Source organism: Ictidomys tridecemlineatus, chromosome 1 (assembly GCF_052094955.1).
Source record: "Ictidomys tridecemlineatus isolate mIctTri1 chromosome 1, mIctTri1.hap1, whole genome shotgun sequence".
In the NCBI taxonomy this organism is placed as follows: Eukaryota; Metazoa; Chordata; class Mammalia; order Rodentia; family Sciuridae; genus Ictidomys; species Ictidomys tridecemlineatus.
The window spans coordinates 8612940-8637950 of record NC_135477.1 but is presented as its reverse complement, the minus strand read 5'-3'; the positions used below and the strand labels follow the sequence as shown (position 1 = coordinate 8637950).

General features: G+C 54.7%; 1 protein-coding gene across 14 annotated transcripts in view; it reads left to right on the top strand.

The window, feature by feature from the left end:
- Positions 1-25011, top strand: part of Tacc2 (transforming acidic coiled-coil containing protein 2) — a 186924-nt gene that overhangs the window by 91287 nt on the left and 70626 nt on the right. For 6 of the 14 annotated variants that reach the window (XM_078016276.1, XM_078016481.1, XM_078017265.1 and 3 more), the window contains 2 exons: positions 3511-3630; positions 13433-13561. The exons of 2 other annotated variants lie outside the window; for them this stretch is intronic. In XM_078016276.1, the coding sequence (XP_077872402.1) occupies positions 3511-3630; positions 13433-13561 (249 nt within the window). The remainder of the gene's footprint in view (positions 1-3510; positions 3631-13432; positions 13562-25011) is intronic. 6 more of the 14 variants (XM_078016882.1, XM_078019054.1, XM_078020344.1 and 3 more) reach the window with 2 other exon arrangements.

Sequence of the window (25011 nt, the reverse complement as noted above, 5' to 3'; positions counted from 1 at the left end):
GGGGCAGAGCAACCCCGCGCTGGCCCGTGTCCACCGTGGGCTGAACTCTCTGAAAACTATTTCAGACACTCTAGACCACCAAACACTGCCACCACAGGACGACTTAGGTTGTACCTTTTGTAACCTCTGCCGGTTGGTCTGAGAAGAGGGTTTTTCTCGAATCCCTCCCTAGCCTGAGCTGTCAGATGTCGGCCATCTGAAGCGTACCTGGGTCACCAGGAAATAAGGCAGAGAAGCCCCAGAGCTGGCGGTCAGTGTGAATTTGATAGCGTATGAATGTCCTGAGGTTCGGCCTGCTGTCCGTGTCTGGGAGGCGTCTAGCCCTTTGCTTAGCGCTTACTAACTCCATCTGTGCCCTGTTCTGACACCCTGGCTGTGTTTTAGTCTGTGGAGTGTCAGAGCAGAGAACTAGAGGGCTCGGGCAGGAGATGGAGCGGGCCTGGGAAGCAGAAGGGAGGCCCACAGCCTGAGAGCAGGAGGGTCGAGACTGGGTCAGGAGTCCCTGGTCACGTGGCCTGGAGCCTCCATTCTCACGGAGGGAGAGGCTGGAGCCGGGGAGGGTGCCTGGCGGAGAGCCCAGGGCGGGGTGGCCTGGGAGCCAGCTCCTGACTTCACACACGAGTGTTGTTTTAGTGCCCTGGCAGCTGGGCAGGATGCTGATCAGATGTCATCGTGAAACTATTTAATTATGTTGAGGATTCTCCATTCAGAAGAAATCAGGGAAGTGTCCAATATGCTTTGAAAAATAATTTCATCCCAAAGAGTCAGAAATACCATCCTGTAGCCCGTGTGGGCAGATAAGTGTTTTCAGAAAAATTCTCCTTCGTTTTCCTCAGTGATGCCTCCTGAGCGCAGCGTGGGTGTGTTTCTGCCCTGGAATGAGGCTGGGCACGCCTGGGACTCCAGAGCTGGGGAGCTGCCGTTGTTCTGGTCATCTCCATCACGTCCAGCTTTCTCTGAGCTGAGTTTAAGAGTCTCTTAAACATGTTTTCTTATTTATTTTGATTGCAAGGGCAATATGCATTCAGCATAGAGCCAGAAAAGGGAGACAAATTCCATGAAGAAAGAAGAACACTCATCATTTCACTTCTGAGAAGGAAGTGCTGTCAACATGGAGGCATTTATCCTGCGTGGTTTGCTGCCACATCCTCTGTGTGCCTTCATGGAACAGACTCTTCCGTGCACGCAGGCACCTGAGATCTGACTGTGCTAAAATAGCATTGACCCTACTTCCAGTTGGTGATGAACATGTTTATCTCTAGATGCGTGAAGATCTACTTTATTTATTTATTTCTGTGGTCCTATGGATTGAAGCCAGGGGCACCTTACCTCTAAATTACACTCCCAACCCTCTTTATTTCATTTTGAGACAAGATCTTGCTAAGATGCTGAGGTTGACCTTGAACTTTCGATCCCCCTGTCTCGGCCTCCTGAGTGGCTGGGATTACACATATGTGACAGTGTGCCTTGATTTGGCTAGCAGTCCCTTGCTGTTGGGCATTTTGGTTGTGACAGTTCTTTTGCATTAGTGATTGTGGCTGGGATCTGCCTCCCACTCCATTATCTCCTTAAAATAAACTCTTGGAAGTCCATGGCTGTGTCAGAGGAAAGAAAGGCTTCTCTGGTGTTCAGAGTGTGTTGCCAAAACTCCCAGACTGATTTTCCACTCTGACTTCATGATGCCGGGAAGTCCGTCTTGCCCGTCGTTTAGTATTGTCCACATTGTGATGCCCAGAAGACATCCCAAATGCCTGCCGTATCCCCCCTGCTGGGTTCCACCCTCCTCCCTCTCCTTGCACAGACTTCTCTCCGACTGGGTGGGCACCGGGCTCCAGAGTCTTGTGAATTGGCATGATGCTGGGAACACGGAGCGCCGGCAGTGATGTGTGGGCACACGAGTGCGCGGGGCCAGGCGTATTTAGAGTGTAGCTGGGGAAGTTACCTGGGCACCCCCATCCTCGTTCATCTCCATGCCAAGGGCAGCGCTTGGTGGCTGAACATTCGACAGACGCTTCTGGCTGATCCTGGCTTAGGACCAAGTCCCAGTCGCCCCACCTGGCCTCGCGATCTGCCCTGTCTGCTCTGCCTTTGTAGCCTTCCCTTCTCTAGCTGCACTCCCTTTCCACGACCTTCAGCTGATCCTCCACCATGCCAAACTCCTTCCAGATCATGACTCTTTCATATAGCGCGTGGCTCCCTGTGCTGGCGGACACTCGCCTTTTTCTTACTCTTCCACATTTGGGATGCAGCCAATCGCTGTGACAAAGAGCAAGGCTCTTAATGGTCAGGCTGGGGTTTGTACCTTGGTTCTGCCATACAGCAGCTATGCCACCTTGGACAAGTTACTCAGCTTCTCTGAACCTTAGTAGGGGGGATAATAATAGTAACCATCTCATGGGGTTGTTTGAGGACCAAATATGGCAATATATGTATAAGCACTCAGAAGAAATCCTGGCGCACAGTAAGCATCAGCAAACACTTGTTGTCCAGGGCCGGCCAGCTGGCCTCCGCTTACTCACCCCTCACAAAGAAGATTTCCCTGACCCCGAGTCTGGGCCAGGAACTCCTATTTATGCTCTCAACGGCCATCTGTACCTCCCTTTTTAGCAGTGACAGCAATTGTTACTACATACGTAAGCATTTGAAGGTGCCTGCCTATTGCCCGAGACTGTAAGCTGCACAAGGGACCTATCTCTAGCTCACGGCACAGGACTCGGGTTCAATAAGCACCTGCTCAGGGAATGATGGTGACAGTCCCATTACTGTGCCTGTGAGTGGAGCAGCCACTCCTCCCGGAGGGAGAGCAAGCTGCTCGCGGCAGCCCTGGCTGCAGCCATGGCCAGAGGGTTCCCTGCAGGATCCCCCGTGTGTCAGGCCTGTGTCTTGGGCCAGCCTGCTCTTGGGGTCCTCTAGTGTGTGTTTCTCAGTGAGGGACCCGTGCAGTTTTAAAATTTCTAACTTGTCACATCAGAACTTTTGAGAATACAATGAAATAAATTACTAGAAAAATGGAACATGACTCCAGCCCAGGGTTTCCCAACATTGACACTTGATTTTCGGGGCTAGTCATCCTTTGACACAGAGGTCTGTCCCCTGTATTGTAGGATGCCTAGCAGCCTTGGCCTGTACCCATTACTTGCCTGTAGCACCTCGACCCCAAGCTGCGACGGCCAAAAATGTCTTCAGACATTGCTAGTGTCCCCTGGAGGCAAACGTCATCTCCCACTGAGAACCACTAATGAAGACTTGCAAAACATAAGCCCTGATGTGACGTCAACTTCCTCTCTGATTGCTATAAAGGTTTTTAAGCCCTTCCCCTGGGTTTCTGAACACAACTTGTCACAGGCCAATGACCGACCCTTCCTGGACCTGGGCCATGTGCAGCCACACTGTGAGCAGCTCACACCCTACCTCATAGAAGGAGAAACAGGCTGCTCGGGGCTGGCTAGAAGGTGCTGTTAACACACGTGAAACTTGTAGGGCATTTCTGAGGTCTCTCTCTCCCCCCAGCACCCCTGCCACAGATGATGTCATCCAGCCAGCTGCAGGCCTGAGAAACCTGCCCCTAGTGGCCTCTTCCCGCCATGATGATGCCCTTGGCCAGGTCTCCACGGGTCTGACAGCCCAGAGGTACAGTGGGGGCTGAGATGGGGCTGGTGCTGGGACCCCAGGACACTCTCTGAGGCTACCTCCCTCCCTCCCCTCTTATCTGCAGTTCTGCTCCCTGCCCCCACGCAGGGTCTGCATACCTGTCCCCCACAGGTGCCTGTCAGGGCTTGGCCTCTTCTCATGGCCTTGGGGACGATCTGAGGTGACTCTGGGGAGACCACCCTGCCACCACACTCACACAGCCCATTTTAGGGGTTTGTTCTCTTGCAACATTTAGGGGTGTCTATTGAAACAGGGGTCTCTGTGGAAACAGAGGCTCCGGAGGCTGGGGCAGGAGGACTGCAGTTCAAGGCCAGCCTTGGCAATTTAGCAAGGCCTTGGGCAACTTAGCAAGACCCAGTTTCAAAATAAAAACATTTGAAAAGCTGGAGATGTGACTCAGTGGTAAAGGGTCTCTGGGTTCAGTTTCCAGTACCTAAAAAGAAAGTAAACTGTGCTTCTAAAACGTGGCCCAGAGTGTGGGAATGTTGTGACTTGGACCAGATTAGAGGGGAGGACCAGGAGGCCCCCTTGCTCACCCGCCTGGGGCAGGTGTGTGCTACCCCCTCCCGAGCCGCCTCTCTCGGGACAGACGGGTGCAGACAGGCAGGTGGCCAGCAGCATGGAGTGGCCTCTTCATACACTGGGGTATCTGCCTGTGGAAGAGATACGAGGGGGTGAAGCAGCAGGAAGGTGCCGGCCAGGAGCAGATTCCAAAGCGGCATTATGTGGACGTGGAATTCTGAATGTTCCCTGTCCAGGTGGAGGTCAGCCATAGTTCTTAACTGTGAGTCTAACTTTTTAAAGGAGAGATTATGGCCGGGACTAGGCTCACAGGGTCAGGAGCACAGGAAGGCTGGAAGTCGGGGACCCGCTACCTCTTTCCTGCTTCCTCCTTCCTCCACGGTGCTCCCAGTTAACCCCCAGTGTTTAGGAAGCCTGGGACCCCTGGGCTGAGTCCGAGGGGGAGGCTTGAGGAAGCCTGGAAGGGCCCCTCTGAAGCTTCATCTTACAGTCGGGGCGCACAGGGGCCCGAGGACCCCAGAGCAGAGGCTGGAGGAGGGTCTGGCTGGATGGCTCCAGGGAGAACCAAGTCTAATGAGGGGATGAGGGTGGTGACAGGCGCTTCTGAAGTCCTTCCCGTCCCTGGGACCATGGTTTAACAGCTGTCCCAGGCCCCTTTGCCCAGACACCTCCTGTCTATGTGCCACCCTGAGGTCTCTGAGTCCTCGCAGCAACGTAGGAGGTGGAGGTGCCGTTCCCGCTGCGTGTCACCCGCGTGCAGACTTGGCTCACTTGGTTCCTAAGTGGCAGAGCTGGGTTGAAGCTGGGGTGGGGGTAGAGCCCCTCCCTGGCAGATGACCATGTCCATCTGTAGCCCTGTGGGGTGACCGCAGAGCGCAGGAGGGGGCAGGTGACAGAGCATAGATGCTCTCGGTGCTGGGGACTCGGCAGCTCCCTCACTGTCTCTCCCAGAGGGGAGGCTTGGGAGAACCCTGGGCGGGGTGAAGTGCGATTAAAGTAGGAGGTGACCGCTACAAACCTGGGGAGGACACGACAGAGGAGCGGGCATTTGTCCCATCAGATTGTCCGGCTGTTCTCCGTGGGTCGGTGGGAAAGAGCCAGTCCTGTAGGAGCAGGGCTCGCCCGTCTCACTCGGGTCCCTACGAAATCCATCCTCCTCATTCAGATTCCACGTTTGTGAACTGGCTCGCTGAGATTTGCCTCTGACCCCAGAGTCGGAACCCGTGGCTCTTCCTCAGTCTCATACAGACACCTGCCGAGTGGTGAAAATCGGTCGCATGGCCCGCGCGTTCTCAGCCGTGGTCCGACGAGGCCCCGCTGGCTGTCTCCATCACATTTGGGCTTTCCGTGAGCAAGAGTCCTTTTCGCAGATCGCTGGCAGTTCCTGTGCTGTTGCTGGTGGTGTCGCTGTTTGGTGTCCCAGTGCTGTCCTACGGGCAGGAAGGCCGTGTGTGACGTGCCCGTGGGAGAAGACGCATGATAGGCAAGCTCCGCTCTGGCCTAGTCGGGGGCAGCTGGCGTGAGCTCCAGGTTACCGACCCTAGGACACTTGGGAGGGAAGTGCACACACAAGCTCCTGTTGATGGGTGGCTGACGAAAGTGAGGTGTCAGAGGCTCTCGGGGCCCAACCTTGTCCTTGTCCTTGAGGAGCCCCGAGAGCCGAGGTTTAGTGTTGGCAGATTCAGGTTCACAGACGATATATCAAGTCCAGCAAGAAGCAGCAGACTCCTGCGGATCTGTCAGAGTGGAGGAAGGGACCTTCTGGGGGTACAGTGGTGACAGTTTTCACCTCAAAAGTGTCCCTGCCTCCCCCACCCAAGGACCCCTCCTCCCTCTCCTGCTGAGAGTAGGACTTGGGAGAGGATGGGATGGGGAGGGGATGGGAGGGAAACTGGACTGTCACAGTCCTTTGTCTTCACAGAACAGGGTCGGTGCTTCAAATTAGAAAGTTTAATTAAAACACTTTTGGTTTTTTTGGTGCCAGGGATTGAACTCAGGAGCACTCCACCACTGAGCCACATCCCCAGCCCTGTTTTGTATTTTATTTAGAGACAGGGTCTCACGGAGTTGCTTAGGGCCTTGCTAAGTTGCTGAGGCTGGCTTTGAACTTGAGATCCTCCTGTCCCAGCCTCCTGGAGCTGCTGGGATTACAGGCGTGCGCCACCACATCTGGCTGATTCAAAACCTTTCAACGTGTTCTTAAAAAGTTATGTAAAAGATGGGGCAGAAGCTTTTGCTTTAAGCCAACTAAGAGAAAAACAGAGCAGACCTCTGTCCTGCTCATTCTACATTCCTAGAGCTTTTCTCTCTAAACAGTAAAAATGGGAGAAGTCACCTCTGTCTGGGGTGTTTCTCTTATTAAAGCCTCTGGAGAACTCCCACCTGCCCGCACCTAGGAAGGGCCCCTGCAGGGCCTGGGCTAGTTGTGCTTCCATTTTGGGGCCCAGGTATTCTAGAACGTTCTACTAATGACCAGCTTGCCCATGGGCATTTGTACTCTCATCTGTTATGAAAACCAGAATGAACTGCGTTATGAAACCTTCCAGCTGTACCACTGTTGATCAGACAGATTGAAATGGGAGCTCTGGTCACATCCAGACTTCTCCCATGCTCTTCCCCATTGTCAGAGACCCAGGTGACCTTGAGGATTCCCATGGACACAGCTGGAAAACTGTTTGCCTACCCACCACTCATGTCCGTGGGTCCAACTTTAGTGTGCATCAGAATGACCTGGTGACAACCAGATTTCAACCCCACCCTGAGCTGAGCCTCTGCTGCAGAGCCTGAGGGAGCTGCCCAGGACTCTGCATTGCTGACAGTCCCTAGGGACGCCTGTGCTGCTGGTCTCGCGCCCCCAGCAGAGCTCCACTGCATGGAAGCCATCTCACCCTGTTCACAGCTGGCAGGACTCCAGGCGCTGCATCAGCAGTTGGTGGCAGATGCTTCTGCTCTCTGATTTCAAACACAGCAGCCACAGCCAGGGAACCTGGAGCTCCTGCTCAGCATCCTCCACTTACTCACTCGAGCATTTCCAAACACAGAAGCAGAACTTCACACTTTTAGAAGGTGCAAGACGTAAAGCTTCTGTTTTTCCTTTTGTTCCTAAATCATTTTGCTGTTTGCACAGGATTTTTTTTGTCTTTGAGCTCTAGCCTTGCGCATGCTAGGCAAGTGCTCTACCGCTGAGCCGCCTCCCCAGCAAGCTGTTGCCTAAGGGGGCTCCACCACCATGAAGCTTTGTTGAATCTTTATTTAAGCAGACACTAGATTGAAAACGGAAGCATAAAATGGAGAATTTCTTTCTTTTTTTTTTTTTAAATTTAGAAGAGGGATTACCCAATTCTGTTAACAGAATTTCTTTGTAGCTTTTTTTTTTTTTTTTGCGGGGGGTAATCAGGGATTGAATGGAGGGGCTCTCAGCCGCTGAGCCACATCCCTAGTCCTTTTTTAATATTTTATTCAGGGACAGGGTCTTGCTGAGTTGCTTAGGGCCTAGGTGAGTTGCTAAAGCTGACTTTGAACTCTTGATCCTCCTGCCTCAGCCTCCCAAGCCTCTGGGATTGCAAGCATGCACCACCAAATGGCTCCTTTGTGCCATTTCAAAGCTGTTGATGTTCATGAGTCAGATCTACACAAGCAGCGCACAGTGTGCCTAGTAAATGGGGTGCTCTGTAGATTCATTCAGAACCTTTGCATTTCCAGCGTTTGGCTGCTATCAGGAGGAACCATGTGAATTGCCACTTTGGCAGTTGTCAGATTTTGACAGTTTCACATCATTCAGATGAACGCAGGGTTTTGTTCTTGTCCTGGTTCTTGGCCTGGGTTATCTGTGAAAACATGGCCTGGTATCTCTGAGCGCAGCTTCCTTTCCTTCTCTTTATCTCATGCCTCCGCCATCTGTAACCTGGGCCTGTTACCCTGGGGTGCTCAGAGCACGTGAGGAGATTTTGCACCTGGGCTGAGCACCTCAGGAGCTTTTAGCGATGAGGGGATAGTGGGAATTTGTGACCCAGATGTTCCAACCCAGACCAAAGCCTCTGCTATAGTTTTGGGATGGTCTTTATGACTCTTCCCCTAGTTAATATTTTCCTTCCTGCCAAGTCCCACTTGGGCCAAACTTAAAATAATAATTTTTCTCCTCTGAACACAGACTCAGTCTGGGAAGGGAAAGAGGATAAGGAAAGTACCAGGGAAGAACTGACCAGCCAGTTCAGGGTTAACTGTGCAGGAGTCACGCTCCCCCTGCCCCCCCACCCCCTGAGCTGGAGATTAGCAGTTCAGTCTATTTGGGGCTGTTCCCATGCTCTGGGGGCTGCTGGTGCTCACATGCTGGTGCATCTAGCTGGTGACTGGAAATATCTGGATGTGCTTGCCTCTGAGCTTCCAGCCAATTTACAGGCCTCTCTCAGCACCCTCTGAGTGGGGCTCTGGAGCATTCTGGTAGCGTGGCTCAGAGGTGCTTGCCCTGTCTCCAGTTGCTGGGACTTGCGTAATCAAACCTCGGGCCTCAGAACGACTGTCCAGTGCTCTCCAAACCAGCCATTCCAGAGCCCATCCCTCCTCCCAGCCTGCTCTCCCTTTCAGTCTGGCTGACTTGGGCGCTGATGCCTGCCCGTTACGTGATCTGCACATGTGGGGATTGAAGAACAAGAGTCGGGAGGGCTGGGAGGCAGGGCTGTTGTGCTCAATGCCTTCCAGATGGTGCTGTGAGCTGGAGATAAGATGCTGCGCCAGGCTGGCCTGGCAGGACGTGATACGTTCAGCTCACACCTGGGGGGCTGTTATCACCCTCCTGTGACAGCCTGGGCCGCTCTGGTGTTTGTTCTTGGACAGGGGCTTAGTTTGGCAACTCCAGCTGACCTGTGAAATCAAATTTGCTATCAGTTCAGTGGGCATTCTGCCAAGGACTTAAACACCCTGAACAGGGACTCGAGGCACAAGCGTTGCTGACGGCGTCTCGGTGTAGCTGGACTCGGTGGAAGCCCTGGAAGACAGTCTGTTTTCTGTGGGTGGGGACTGTGGCTGAATGGCCACTGGGACCAGTCGATGTTCGTGAGGACCATGGCAAGGCATGACTCAGGGACAGCACAGTGGCTCTGCAGCAGCAATGCATGCAGAGAAGGATTCCGAAGTCTGGTCCAGCTGGGCTTAACCGGAAAGAAGACCCTGACAGACAGATCACGCCTGTCTGCTGAAGGGATGGTGCTTTGGGTGGTCTCTGTTTGTCAGCTGTGTCACGAAAAAGGGGGGGAAAGTTGGAATGAAGTTCGCATCCCCTTCACCTCCCAAACATGCAAACATTCTACATGAATTTGAATTCAGCTTTGACTTGTTCCAGGAGAATTGAAAAGTGTTGGTGAGACCCTCAAATGGGACAGGGGATCAGGACACTCACAACTAGACAGGCTTTGTGTACCTTAGCCTCGGGCCCATTTTGGGAGGACAGGAGGACCACTTGCAGAGGTGACATGGGATGCAGAGGGTGAGGACCCCACCTCTTGTGCTTTGTGCTGGATGTGGCAAGGGTCCTGGAAGTTCTGCAGAGGACATTGTGTTTAAGACACGAAGGCCTCACCTTCCTGAGAACAGTGTCTTCAAGACAGTCACGTGGGTCTGGGGACGAAGGCAGAGACAGGAACCGACCGGAATCGATGACAAGAACCTTACCACCTTCCTGTCTCTGCAGGGTTCTGGCAGCTCAGGGAGTGAGGGACCCATTTCCCCTCTTCTTTGGTCCAGGTCCAGGCTGGCTTCCTGGATGTGTAGCCTGGGGCTGCCCAGTGTGCTGCTCTCAGAAGGGCCCTGCTCCTGGTTCAACCCTCTGCCGTTTCTCTCTGGAAATCTTGGTGCCTTTAGAAGATGAGCCCGGCATTTTCCCTTGGCTTTCACCTGCAGCCATTTTGGCTGGAAAACATGTTGCTGGCCCAGCCTCTGCACTTGACTCTGACATTCCCAGAGGACAGTCAGTTGCCCCAAGGTTGGGGAGCCTGGAGGGAGGGAGGGAGGGCCTCAGGTTTGGAGCACTGTATGGGGGCCAGGCTCCCTCCTGGGGGCTGGAGCCCTGTGGGCAGAACTGGGCTTGTTCCTGCTCCTAGTCTAGCAGAAGAAAAGACACCTTCATGGGACATGACGGGATGCCCAGAGGTTGGGGGCCACCTGGCCTGGTGTGCCTGGTGGATGCTGTTCCCCCGTCAGGGGAGAGAGTCCGTGTTTGGCAGGCGCCTGAGGAGGGAGGCAGACGCCTTCTAGGCGGAGGGTCTGTGGAGCCAAGGCCCTGCCCAGAGTGTCCAGGGGCCTCACTGCTTGGCTGGGTCGGAGCAGGTGGTGGCTCTGGGCCTGGGGATGGTTCAGAGCCACCTGGGAGCCCACTGCTGGCTTGGAAAGCTGGGGAAGGTTTTATGCAAGGAGAGAACCTGCTTGAGTTGGGTCGTTCTGTGCTGTGGGGACGTGGATCTGAGGGGACAGCATAGCCGGATGTCCCAGGAGTTCTGCTCCCAGAGGGTGAGGACCTGGGGCAGCAGAGGTGGCCGGCCAGAGAGGCAGATCCCGGAAAAAGGAGGTGAGTCAGCAGGAAGAGGCGATGAAGGGCCTGGGGCAAGAGAAAGCGGAGGAGGCTGACCATCCTGATTTCCAGGCGCTGCGTGGCCGCCTGGTGGGGTCACTGTCACAATGGGAAGATTGGAGGAGGAGGGTCCCTGTTGGGACCTGGGGGCGGCCTGGGTGTCTGTGCTAGGCTGGGTGGTGGTCGCTCATAATGGGGCCCGACCTCCTGGCTGGTGGGGGTGGCTGGAAGGGAAGGTGGAGGGAGACACCGTTCTTAATCAAGCTGTTGAGTCACTTGTTTGGTGCCTTTGGCTGATGGGACCAGGCCAGGAAGGGTGTGGCCTGGTGGTTCAGAGCCAACCGAGGGAAGGGAGGAGTGAGCTTGGGGTGGCCTGGGGAACAGAACTGGCTTTGAGGACAGCCAGGAGCTCCAGGACACGGAGCTGGGAGCTGGGTGCGAGTGAGCCTCCATGGTGCTGCCCCAGGGCCTTCTCAGGTTGGCTGCAGTGGACTGCAGTTTGGGGGCACCCTGGGGGGTCCCAGGCTGTGGACTGCCTGGGGCCATCCAGCTGGAGCATTTCCTAAATAGACTTTTCCTTACAGTTTGATAACCAGGAGCCGGGATGCACGCCTGTAATCCCAGGGACTCTGGAGGCTGAAGCAGGAGGCTTGCAAATCCAAGGCCAGCCTGGGCAACTTACGAGACCCTGTCTCAAAAATTAAAGGGGCTAGAGGTGTAGCTCAGTGATAGAGCACCCCGGGTTCAGTCCCAATAAACACACATGCGCGCGCGCGCGCACACACACACACACACACACACACACACACACACGGAGTACATTTAATAACAGAACTGCAAGCAGTGTACCTTTCCTCGGTGTGTATTAAATTACCTCTTAGTGGGGTGTGTGTGTGCGGAGGAAGCAGCTGAACGTCCTTGAGCCTGTGTTTTAGACGTGCGCTTTGTGTCTGTAAGTGGCCTCTTCGCCGACTAGGAACGTGGGTTGAGGGAATATCATAAAGGGGCTTCCTGAGTGTGAAGGTGTCTCTCTTAGGAGTTTAAACAGCTCAAGGAGTCCATATTATTCATTTTGAGTTTTTTTTTTTTTTACAAAATTATTTTAATCCCTGTCCACATGGTAGACAAATAAGAATTGGATGACCCAGGTGTCGCTCCCCCATAAACCCACGTTATGACTTCGCCTGGGTCTTTCCAACACTCCTTGTCACTTCTCTCCACGTGGCCTGGTACTCTGGCCTCCAGGGATCGCTATTGGGTCTGACTCCTGTTTTTCTGTCCATTTCCGTGGGGCCCCGAGGAGCCCACAGGGTGGACTGGAGCTCAGTCTGCACTCGTGACCCTTGGGCACAGCCGGTGGGGTACTCCCGGGCTGTCTGTGCTGGTGCTCCCTGTGGGTGGCCCAGCTGGACGTGGAGGATGAGAGACAGGGCCCCTGTGTACTGGAGCTCACAGGTTGGTCTCCCCAGGGTACAGCCCTAAGGACCTGTCCCTGAGGGGGAGTGTGGGCTCATGACCAGGGCAGACTCTTTAGAAAGTGGGCACGTTGGACGTGACACGGCTGGGCCCATCACTTCAGGCACATCCAGGGGGTGAGGGGAGGGGACGGGACAGGGCAGGGCAGGGGAGTGAGGGGCTGATCCTTCCTGCTGAGCCTGGCAGGGACTGGGCGACACTGAGAAGTCTCCAGGGTGTGGGGTAGGTGCCTGTGACATTGTCCTCCAGGCCAAGGTGCCAGCCTCGGTGGAGCCCGAGAAGCTGGGAATGAGCAGGACTTGGTGACACAGAAACCCACGCTCCTGTGGGTATTTGCCCCTGGGGGAAGAAATGATCCCCCCCACAAGGGCTGTGAAGCCTCAAACCCCAGCTGCCACCTCAGGCTGGGTTTCAGGACCTCGGGACTGAGTCACGGAATTTCAGCCCGGCCCCCGCTGAGACCAGCTCTCTCGGGACAGAGCCCTGGAGGTCTGCAGAGACCGGGGAGGCGTCCCCGAAGTCTGTTTCTGGGCTGCAGATGGCAGTGCGACTCCTGCCTTTGCCAAAGGGGAAGATGGGCACCTGTTTTGAGCTCCAGGACTGTGCCTCTTGGTTTTGGGGATTGTCTTCCCAGAGCTTCCCCAGGAGGCCCCTGCATGCTGGAGTTCCCTTGGATGTCCAGGAGAGGGCGCTGGCCCGACACACAAGGCCCTGGCTGTGGCCATCTCCATGGAGGGAGCCCTGAGTCCTTGGCTACCCATCAGCCTTTTCAGCTGCACTTTTCCCAGCCTCAGATTTTGGGGGGGCAAATCCTGGAGAGTTTGCACAGTTATGTTGTAGTTCTCAGTTCAGAGTTTTATTGCCTGTGCACAATGATGATAAATTATCACACAAAAAATCCTCTCCTCCAAAGAAAAGTCAAACAAGGAAACTCACACAGAGGGTTTGTAGGGTAGGTGCTGAACACCTGAGCTGTTAGTGAGGCCCCGGTTTTCCTGGAGCCTGAGGAGGGGGGAACTGGAGGCCCTGGCCTGGCACTGGAGGTCACAGCCTCTACCATGTGTGGAGGCCCTGGTGGGGAGACCAGGGAAGCAGTGCACTGGGTCTTTAAATAGTCCGTGCAGTGTGTGGGGTGGCTTGGGTGGGGGTGAGTGGGGCCTGATGAATGTGCCCTTAATGAGCCAAGTTCCATTTGGAATAATTCTTCCATTGTGTCCCCAGCACCTCCCCAGCTGCTGCCCATGCGGGTCTTGCTTCCTCGGCCTCAGACCACGCAGTTTTGCCTTCTGCCTCAGCTGGCCATGGAGTAGAAGCTTCCTCCTGCCAGGACCTGGCCAAGGACGCAAGCAGGTACCGTGCAAAACCCCTTCGCAGCAGCCATCTTGGAGGCCAGGGTCCCGGAGCTCAGCCTGGCCATAGGTCAGGCCATATGGGCAAGAGCGGTGGTTGGGCCCTGTGAGCCTGTGTCTTTGGTGTTGTGGGCCGCAGCTGATCTCAGGCCAGCTCTTTATGTGACCGTGGGAGGCGCCGTGTGAGTCAGGGGACTGCAGAGGCAGGACCAGTGGTGTGTGCGCGACGTTCCTTCTGTAGAATTCCAGTTACACCGCGTTCTGGAAAGGGCCAAGCTCTGAGGAATGGAAACCCTATCAGGATGGCCAGGGTGGGGCTGGGAAGAGGGATCTCAGGGTGATGGAAAGATCCTCTCTTGGTTGTGGGGGTGATTACATCACTGTCAAAATTTTGGCAACTATGACTAAAAGAGTGACTTTTACTATTTTACTATGAGTTATACCTCAATTAAAAGAAAAAAGGAAAAACTTATCCATGGGCTAGCATAGGTTTGGGGTGAAATCTAAAGGAATTCAGCCCTCCAGAACTTTCCCTGATGCAGATAGTCAGTCGGGCAGAGCGCGTCCCTGGAGCCAGTGGCTGGGAGTGGTTCCTGCTTGCTCCAGGTCCTCGTTTGCTGAGGTCATCTGCTGAGGCTCCCTGCCTCTCACACAGGGTGACACCCTGGGTGTTGGTGTGCCAAGTCTGCCCTGCTCAGGCCGCCTCTGCGTCCTGTTCCTTTACACACATGAGTGCTTAGCCGCAGGAGCTCGGCCTACTCTGGGCCAGACACTGCTTGGGACAGGACACAGAGATCAGAAGGCACACGCCACCCTGCCCTTGTGGGGCACCCGACCCACTGGAGAGGACAGGAATGGCGTGAGCAGCCAGAGTGGGACGTACAGTGTGTCTCGCTGGAGGACGGACCTGGCTCTGCACTTACTCCAGGTGCTGGGGAGGGCTTCAGGGGACACGTTGGCCGAGCGGGCTTAACTACACCTGGGCTAAGGACGCTGGGGAGAGCACGGATACTGCCAGCGTGAGTGAGGACACAGAAGACGGGCCAGGGGACCCTCACTAAGGATGCTGGGTGGGGCTGGAGCCTAGAGTGTGTGTGTGGGGGGAAGCGGAGGGTGGTCTGGAAGCCAGGCCCCGAGGGCCAGCGCAGAGGGTCCGGTGGGGATTGGGATTTATCTTTTGTTCTCTTTGGTAGAATTTTTTGTTAATAAAATTTTTTTGAAAGTACGATTTAAATTTATGGAAGAGTCGAGAAGATAGTATGGAAAGCTCCCATTTATCCATGTCTACAGCTTCCCCTGATAACACTGTAATAATAGGATGGTAATTTGATATGATTTATGAACCAATATTGAGACATTATTTTCAACTAAATTGCTTAGTTTATTAAGTTTTTATTTTAGTCTCTCCGCTTCCCCCTCCCGCCACGTCCTTTTTCTGTTTCGAGGATGGCACACCCCCCTCTCAGACTCCCCTTGGTTCTGGTGACCTTGGTAGTTTTGGGGTGTTCTGGTCAGGCATTTGGCAGGATGCCCCTTGATTGGAACTTGCTTGATGTTTTTCTCATGATCAGACTGGGGAAATGGATTTTGGGAGAGAAAGACTACAGAGATAAAATGCCATTTCCCTCGGTCCCATCGAGGGACCCTGCCATCACGGGACTGTGTCCTTGGCTGTGCCGTGGTGTTGCAGGGTCTCCCCGGGCTTCTCTTCCATCTGCAGTCTTTGGAGGGAGTCACCGTGCAGCCCCTGCTTTGGCCTGGGGCTTCAGCTACCCTCCGCCTCTGTTACATTTACATGAATTATTTAGAATTCTTCTGCCTAGATTTGTCTCTTCTCTCCCATTTATTAATTTATTCAATGATTTATTTATCAGTGCGGACTCCGGGGTATTTACTTAATACTTTGGGCTGTAATCCAATACTGTCATCTTTTATTGTGCAGATTGCTGAGCTTTGGCTCCGTTGGCTTTCTTTTGAGTGTCTAGAAGCCCCGGGCAGGACAGTGATGTGATCATATTTGCATTTTTAAAACCTTCACAAGCTGCCTGCCAAGGCAGAGAGGTTGCAGCACTGAGAGGCCCCCAAGCCTTGAGGCTCCGTGCCCTGGCCTGGCTGGGCAGGACGCGGGACAGCTGTGTTTCCGTCACCTCTAGTAAAGCATGCCTTCCAAGTCCACTTGGCGCTGTTTTTAGGTCATGGTGACTGTGGCCTGGATCCAGGGGTCCAAGTAAATCATGACCCTTCCTCTCTTCCATCCCTGGAGGTTTTCAGGGCCGTTTTCAACAGTGAGCAGATGAGTATTTCCTTGCACGGAGACCGAAGTTGTTCTTCGCCCACCTGGCCCAGCGTCAGAGGTCCTCCATTGCGTGATGTGGAGATCCGACCCTGGGTTCCCGTTTCCCTGCGGCTTCTCTTGCTGGACAGGCTGCCTCCTGTTTTCACCACGTGCAGGCAGCTGCAGCGCCCCCACATCTGTGGCTTTGTCTTCCCTCTTTGGCTTGGAGGGGAGCAGCATGGCAGTGAGAACGCCCAGGGCGTTGGACAGATGGACACTGATGGACAGATGCTCTGTTCTTGCTGGGCCACTTCCTGCCGCCTGCTGCTTCTCGTGGCTGCCTTGGAAATACTGACGCAATCCCAGGGCAAAGAGCTTTTCTCCAGGAGCTGCCCCTTCCTCACACACCCACCAGTGTCATTAGGCCCCGTGCCTTGGGGACAACAGATGTGACTTGGGGAGAGAGAAAGGGAAGAGTAGGAGAGGGCTTTGCTTTCTGCAGCCAAACCTGCCTGAAGCAACGAGCCTGTCCTGGGAGGAGAGCATCGATTGCTGAGACTGAGTTTCCAACAGGCCTTCTGTCCCCTCTAGTGCTGTTTGGCGGGTGAGAGAGGCTGAGGCCAGAGAGTCTGATGATCTTAAGAACTTCCAGGAACACAAATCAGAAGGTTTTGCTCACACCAAGAAACCCACAGCTCACCTCAGGGGCTGGTGGCAAAGAGCCTTTTGTGCTGGCACGTGATCCAAGAAAACACCACCCTAGTTCAGAGCTGACCTCCCACTCTCCCTGCTGGGGGACAGGGAGGGTCCCTTAGGAATTAGGAACCTGGCCCGAGGCAGCCGAGCTCCCTGCAGGGGGAGGCCAGCTCCCTGTTACGGATGCAGGAGGCCCAGGGAATGGACCCCTTGAGAAATGCTGCCCTGAGCTGCAGCCTGTGGGGGTGGGGGGGTTGTGGCCTGGCTGGCCAGCCTTCCTGTGAGTGTCCCTGCCTGCCTTGAGCAGCCTGCCCCAAATTGCTCCCATCTCTCCATCAGTACTCCTCCAAGATTTGAGAGCTTTTCCCAGGTGGGAGGGGGAGAACCGACAGGAACCTCTTGGAAAACAACGTACATCTTCACGTTCAGCAGTTCCTCAGCTGGCTCCGCGCTTGGCAGTTCACTTTTTAGGTGGAATCTTCTATTAGTTTGCTTTTCATTACTGTAATGAAATACCCGGGGCAGACCAGCTTTCTAAAGAGGCTTGTTTAGCTTACAGTTTGGAGGCTGAAAGTCCAAACAGCATGGTACAGGTTCTGGCAAGGGTCCCCCTGACTGCATCACTTCATGGCAGCAAGCCACAGTGCATTATCTGGCAAGAGTCAGGGAGGTGCATGTCCAAGTCCGTGTTTGTCTTCTGTCCCTGTTCTTGTAAAGCCACCAGGATTTAATCATGGGGCTCTGCTCTAGAGATGTTATCTAAATCTAATCACTGGCTAAAGACCCCACTTCTAAATATCATAGTGGTATTAAGTTTCCACTGTCTTCATTCATTGATGTATGGCTTTGGGAATTAAACTCCTGCTGAGTTTGGGAGGGAGGCAAACCCTAGTCAAATCATCGTGGGTCTGGGTGATTCTCCCTGTCTTGCCAGGGAAAAGGGGTTGGGTTGCTGGGGCTGAGGGTCACTGTGGATTAAATCCTGTACCTGCCTCACTCTCTAGGAGTCAAATAGAAGGTGCTTCCTTCATCTGGGTGGGAACAGGCATGGGAGAGAGCAGGGCTCAGGATCCCAGGTCTGCAACTCTTCCACCTCCCAGGAGGAGACTAAAATTGGGGCCGGCAGCACTTCTTGGAGTCTGAGGCCCTGCAACAGCCTGGAAGGGAAGCTGACTCTGAGTGGCTGAGTGAGAAGCAGATGATGTGCTGGGGTTGGAGCAGTCAGGGAGGGTAGGGCCCCTTTGCACCCTGAAGGGAAGAGCTGAGGCCAAAAGCCCACTCTGTGTCCAGCACAGCTGCCCAGTGTTAGCCCTGGCCCCATGTTATGTATGCACCTTGGGGGATGCTTTTCTTCCAAGTACATGCTGGCTGCCAGGGCAGGCCCTGTCCTAGATGGCCCAACGGGAGTGGAGAAACAGGCCCTCTCCTCAGAGGAGGAGCGGAACAGAGGTGCCCCCGGGAGGTGGGAGGGTGGGCCTTCAGGCCAGAGCTTGCTTGGCCCAGGCCTCTCCTGCCTAAGTGCTGCTGCCTTTTGCCGCTGCAGGAGGGGAAGCCCCCGGGTGCAGGAAGGGTGAGGGGCGACCTGCAGTGCTCCCTGGTACGCTCTCATGCTTTGTTTGCGTTTTTGGTTCATCTGTCCACCCACTTGGTAGATTCATCCTGGTTGATCCTGTGCCACACCCTGTGTGTCGTGGTGCAGGGGAAGGAGAATAGAGATGGAGAAACAGGCTGCTGGACCCATTTTGGCGTATTTATTTATTTACCCCAGGGGTTGAACCCAGGGGCGCCTAACCACTGAGCCACATCCCCCCAGCCCCTTATCTGTATGTTTTACTTTGAGACAGGATGTTGCTAAATTGCCGAGGCCTCAATACATTGCTGAAGCTGGTCTTGATCTTTTGATCTCCTGCCTTGGCCTTCGAAGCTTACTTGATCACTCTGAGCCGTAGTATATCCATCTTTAAAGCGAGGCTAGTAGTAGCCATTTCCTAGGGGTCATTGTGAAGAGTAAAGTCTAAGAAGCAAGTAGCCCCTGGCTTGCCCAGGAGGAGACATTTGATCACAGACTGGGGGAAAGAGCTGTTTTGAGCATGACCTCGACAGGGTACACTCTCCAACAGAGCCCAAGACAAAAGACCCAGGATAAGAGAGCACCTGTCTCTGCCTGCAGATGCTGGGAAGGCTTCCTGGAGGCGGCAGCCTCTCCACTGGGTTTTGCAGCATGAATAGCCTTTGCTGAGGGAGAAGGGCAGAGGTTCTTTAGGGAGGGAGCTGCATAGGCCAGGTCTTGGGTTACGGAGTGCCCAGCAGATGCAGGCAGCAGGTCAGGGAGAAGCTGGGGGACTGGAGGCGGGCACCAAATTCTTGGGCAGAACAGCAGCTTAGCACCAGAGTGGCAGGTGGTCTTCAGATTTGGAGAGGCTTGGGGCCAGGCTGGGGGATTTGCTGGGTCCCAAGAAAAGAAAGGAAACTCATCTGCACTTTTCAAGCAGCACGGAATTTAGCCTTGGGGAACGTTTCTGGCGGCAAGGAGGACGGTAGATTGGAGAGGAGGCTGGAGGTCAGAGGGCCTCGTGGAGCACCTGCTCTGTGCAGGCCTGCAGCCAGTGCTGGTGAGGCAGGGGTGACGCTGCTGACATGGGCCACACTGTCTGTCATAGAGACTCTGCAGGACATGACCCCCAGGTCGGGCTGTGATTCTGGGCAGAGGCTGCTGGAACAGGTCACCAGAGCCTCAGGCTTGGCGCTAGCGTTCACCTCCCTTGCTGCCCAGGGCTGAGGCTGGCTGCCCAGGGCTGAGGCTGGCTGCCCAGGGAGGATTCCCTATGTGCTCCCCCAGCATGGGGACCCTGTGCATTCTTCAGGGCTGAGAGGCAAAGGACACCGTCTCTTTGGGGATGTCATGGCACCTCGTGTCCCCCCGCAAGTGCCTTCCCAGTCTTTGTCCAGATCCACCCAGCATCGTCGCCTGGGGGCTGTGCAGAACCACAGGCCTTCTTGCCCTTCTCAGAAAGCCAGTGAGCAAAAGCAGAGTGATTTTTTTTTTAAAGGCACGGAAGACCCCAGCTTTGATCTTGAGGTATTAAAACAAACAGAGAGACACAAGCAAACAAAACAAGTGAAAAGGGAAATCTTCCGGATCAGAGGACCCACAGCCTGCCCAGGGCGCTTTGCTCAAGCTCGGGGAGTTCTGCGCTGTGGCCTGTCCACGTGGGCTGCTCGCATGTGGACGCGATTGGCTGGCCCTCCTTTCTAGGTGGGACCCGTGACTTTTCTGTTGTCTCCTGTGCTGCTCTTCTGCTCTGGGCTGTTCTAGTCTGTTCTGCAACGGCGTCCACTCAGTCCCTGGCAGCATTCCGAGTGCACTGAGCTGCCTCATCTCCAGGAGAGCCTTGTCCCTGGGTTGGCAGGTGGTACCTGCGGGACTTCTGCCAGCAGAGGCTGAGACGTCTGTCTGGGTGGACGCGGTTGGTTGTGCGGGCCCGGCCACCCTCCGCCCTCCTCTCTGATCAGAACCCTGGTTGTTGCGGTGCTGTTTGGTGAGACTTGGGATAGGCACTGTGGCCCTTTGGGAGAAAAGGGTGGGGAAAGGAAGGGCCAGGGATGGCCTCGTGGGCTCTGACTGGGAGTGGGCACCTGGCCCTGGAGCATCATGGTGCAGTGGTCGGCCTTCGTGGGGCACCGTCCGTGTGCCAGGCACTGAGAGAGAGGCTTCAGTGTGTGCTTGACTCTTTTAATGTCCACAACAGCTGACGGGCAGATCTTTTATTGTATCCATTTTATAGATGGGGAGACTGAGGCCCATGAGGTCAGATCCTTGGCTGAGCTCACAAGCTCTGAGGGCACAGCTGTGGTAAAAACTTCTGGGTTGGGTCACTCAGTGCCTCCTCCAGGAAGCCTACCAGCCTTGAACTCCCCTGCCTGACTGAGGAGCTCTGGGCTTGGTGCCCCAGAGATGCCATGAGAGTCGGCAAAGCAGGGACGCGGTGTCCTTCCCCGTTTGGTGTGATTTCTGGCTTTTTCACAAAGCAGCTGTGGCTAACATGTAGTAAGCACTTGCCGTCTGTCTCGCCCTGCCGTGCTAAAAGAAGTTGCTCATGTGCTATCTCATTTAAACCCGGCAACCTCCATTGTGGAAGAGGTACTATCATTATCAGCTCTTTGGCAAAGATGAGAACAGCCTGCCTTCCTCCCCCAACATCACAAAACCAAAGCAAGCCCTGGGGGACGTGGAGGTCAGAGCCTGAGTGTGGGTCTCCTTAGAGCTCTGGAGGCTGGGTCAGGCCTCATCCTAGGGTTTACTTCATTGAGTTTCCTTCAGCTCTAGTCTCAGCTGCAAAGGGTTTGCTCTCTGCCTTTCCTGTGTGTCTGAGTATAGGTCTGTCTGCCCATCTGTCCATCCACACAGGCAGTTCGTTCCTGGAGGCTTCCCATGTGCCCACTGCCGGCCACACTTCCTTCTGGAGCTGAGCTCGCTGCTGGCTTCCTGGATGAAGGGCTGCACCACACTGGGGTCTGCTCCCTGCTGGGAAGTGCACTTAAAGCAGGAATCCCTCTTGTCTTCCTGGATTAATGGCTTAAAGAGACACAAACGTTACATAAATATACTGTGCTTTTTTGGGTCAAACTTCTGTATGGAGCCAGCTTCTGCAAGCTGATGGGCCACCTGCCTGTGTTGGGGTGTCCCTCACATCATTTCCATTAGATCTGCAAGGTGACGCAGGACTTGGGTTGCTCTGAAGTCAGAAAGATCGTCTTCATGTGTCCAAGTCAGTTTGCAAAGATCCAAGTATTTAGGGGGAAATCCCTTGTCCTCAGACAGTTCGATGCTCCTTGCAGCAATCATGAGTGGGCAGGGTGCAGAGGGAATCAGACAGGGCCTCTAGGAAGGTTATGGAAAGAGGGAGGTATTTTTAGGGCTTGGTTGCAGACACATGCAGGTGTGCACCCCCCCACCCCCCACCCACTCATTCACTCCTCTGCCGGCGGATGGGAAGGTCTGCATAATCGATGCTCATGGCGGCTCTTTCCAGCCTGGCGCTCTGGATTTGTGTGAAGCCTGGGGTCAGCAGTTTGGGCCTCGGGGCCTGGTTTTCATGGCCCCGCCCACAAGTAGGGCAGCTGGTGTCAGGCTGTGTCGGTAGCTCACCAGGCCTAGGAAGAAATTTGCCCCGAGCAGCTGACAGGGATGGCCTAAATGAACAGGCTGCCACCCTCGACAGGGGCAGCCCCAAGTACATGGCGTCCTGCTGGCCGCTTGCCAAGGGGAGCCAAGATGTTCAGAGCTGCTGGTTGTGCTGTGTTGCTGTTCTTGTGGGAAGCACTTCCGTCTCTGTGGCACCTCACTGGGCCGCTGAGAACTCCTGCTGCTACAGATGGGCCGGCTGGCTGCTCTCCACCTGCTCCTCCAGTCCAGCCAGAGGAGCGAGTTTGCCGTCCATTCTGGCAGCTGGGAGACCCCATCTCTGTTTACACCCCAAGAGTTCTCCTTTATTCCTAGTACAAAGTAGCCTCTAAAACCAGTCGACTGAAGCTTCCAGAGGAACTCGGTCGACTAACACGTCAACATTCATTGCAATCCCAGCGCAATATTAAAGCTCTTTTAACAAGAACCAAAACCTTGTCTTGTCTTGTTTACGGGATCATCTGTTGTTCTTCCTGGAAAGAGTTCCCCGGGAAGAGACAGGGCTCCCCCTGGTTACGTTTTTGATCCTAGACAGAAGCCCTCACCTGGCGCAGGTGAGTCCACTGGTTCTGCCTTCAGAGGTTTAGGGTGGAGCTTGACTTCACTTCTCAGCAGAAGCCTGACTTGGAGGTTGGGCTGTTCTGGGCCGGTGCCTGCTCTGGGCCACCCTGTTTGTTTCTGCGGATGACCTTAGACCTGGTTTATGAAGTTAGGGACCGAAAGGTGGAGGGAGGACTGGCAAAGCCTGAAGAAAACTGTTACCTGAGAAAGACGGCCTCCAATGAGCCTGCTTCATGGGTCCACATTTTATGGTTAATGGTGGAGAAAACGAGACCTGACCTTGACAAAGGAAATGGGCGTGATCTGACTTTATGTTGAACAGACGTCGTCCTGACCCGCGTTAGCGCTAGGGCTGTGCTGGGGGGAGCGAGGGTCCCCTCGTGTTTCCTGCAGGAGTCTCGGGTGGCCCTCTCCTCACGTCGTCCTTGACTTGGCTGCTCACACGGAGGCTCTGAGCAGCTCCAAGGGCTTCGTCCACCCCTGGGTGTTCACTCTTCTCTTTGAGGCCACCTGCAGTCCACCCCTGGGCGGGGCTTCTCTTCCTCAGCTGTTGCCTGGTCCACCTCAGCTGCTTGCCATTTCTCCAGGCTCCGGATGGGTTTTGAGCCATCTGTCATGGTGACCTCAGAACCAGACTTGCAGACTGCTCCAAGGGCTAACTCAGGTAAGCCCTGCTGGACTAGCCCCCCACCATCTTTTCTACCCCCATTTCTTTTTGCTCTCCTGGATGGCAAGGTTACATCCTTTCTGACATGAGGCAGGGTCTATTTTCTACAAAGTTATCTCAGAGTGCCATCTGCCATTTCCATCTCAAAAGAGCTGAAGGAATTGGGTAACAAAAGGAGGGTTCCGAGACTCCTCTTGTGTGTTAGTGTTGAGTGTGAGTGTTGCTTTTTTTTTATGCGATGTGACTTCTCCATTCCTTTTTGCATAGCCCTGGGATTCTCGGGACCAGCCACCCTTGCTTCCTCCCTCTCTTCCCTCTCTTCCCTCCTCCCTCCCTTCCTATAGTTATCAAGATTGTGTCCTGAACACTATCTTAATTTTAGAGGGAAAGTGAGTCTCGTCTGTACTGCTTTCCTGGCACATTTTGGTCTAACAGTGAAGTCCTCAGAGCTCAGCTTCGATCATAACTGAATTAGAGGCTCTTTCCCCTGAGGAGCAGCCTGTGAAGGGCTCTGAAAGGTCTCTAGTGGGAGTCTGGAGCAGGCGGTAAGGGAAACAGATGGTAAATCGGCCCTTTTAAGGAGGGAACCAGAGAACCTTCTGGAAAAGTCTCACCTGAGCTTGTGTTCAGCTCTAGAAAACCGCCGAGACTCCCTGGGGTGGCGTGAGGTGTTGTGCTGCTGTGTGAGAGCTGAAGAGAACACCAGTGGCCCTGGAGATGGAGGAACCCGCGGGTCCTCCACCCTTTCTCAGCGTAGGACTGAAGGTTTGGCCCCGGCCTTCTGCAGGGTGTAGCCACAGAGCTCTGGTCATGGGAGGGCAGCCTGCTTGGCTGGAGGGGGGGGCACTGGATGCAGACACACGGGTCACTGAGACTGACAAGGCAAGGAAGCCCCCCAGCGTAAATATAGGGAGCTGGGAGAAGAGCAGTCTGCTGGAGGGGCATGGAGCTGGCCAGGAGCTGGGCCACCATGCTGGGGAGGAGCTCAGAGGGATGAGGAGCTGGGTTGAGGAGCCACGCAGTGGGGAGCTGTGAGGACCTTGGCCTTGCTGGAACACAGGAGGAGGCAAGTGACCAGGGCCAGGAGGTAGAACTGGGTGGTGGACAGCTTTTGGAACTTTTGGAGCAAGCCTGAGTGACTGAGAGCAGGTTATCCCTTTTTTCAGGGGAAGTCTGCAAAACCTGGGCGGGAAAGCCCAGCAGTGCGCTCTGGATGGCAGCTGGGTGCTCTCTCCCTGATGGCTGCACTGCTGTGCTGGTCTCCTGCTCACCGTCCGTGTGGGCTATCCTCCAGCTCTTGAATTTAGCGTGCGAAATGCAGTGCATGGCTGTTTGGAAAGTGCTGGGCACAGTGGCGAGACATGGGCTGGACCTGTGGGGCTACAGGTTCAGGGAAGAGTTGGAAGTGGGCAACCTTCTCGTCTCCAGGACCAGCTGCACTGTGCTGCCCACCTTGCTGTGCTGGGTGGTGAAGGCCAAGGGCCTGGAGGAACTGCACTGTGCTCAGTCCCGCTCTCCAGCTGTATTTACATCCTGGCATCCTCCAGATGGGTCTGCGATCTGACCTACTTTCCTTTAGCACGCACTTGGGCTAATTAGCAGCTCGGGAGCCCCTAATAGTGTTAGGAGAGTCTGGCTGTCATGGCAACGGGAGTCTTACCTGAGGCTAGAGGCCAAGGTGGACCCTGCAAGTCTGTGTTTCAAACCACAAGTGTTTCTTTCCCGTGTCTCGGTCCCTTGCAGTCCTTCCAGGCTCATCTCGTGGGTACAGGAGAATGCCGGGCTTGCTGCTGTGTCTGGTGTGTGCCAGTAAGTAGCAGAGCAGATTCAGTGACAGGCCAGGCACAGAGAAGGTGTCATAATAGACCTTGAACAACTAATTGCTGCAGAAATGAGGGAGGCGTCCCTTAGTTTATCAAGGTTTCTAGCTGTCTCAGGACACAGCAGGACAGTTGTCATAGAACTGTCTGTGTGGCCTTGGTCTATCTTCAGGGCCCTAGACCATGTGCTCCGTGGCCCCAAGGCCTGCAGAGGGGCTGTTTGGAACGGTCTCATTAGGGTCATGCT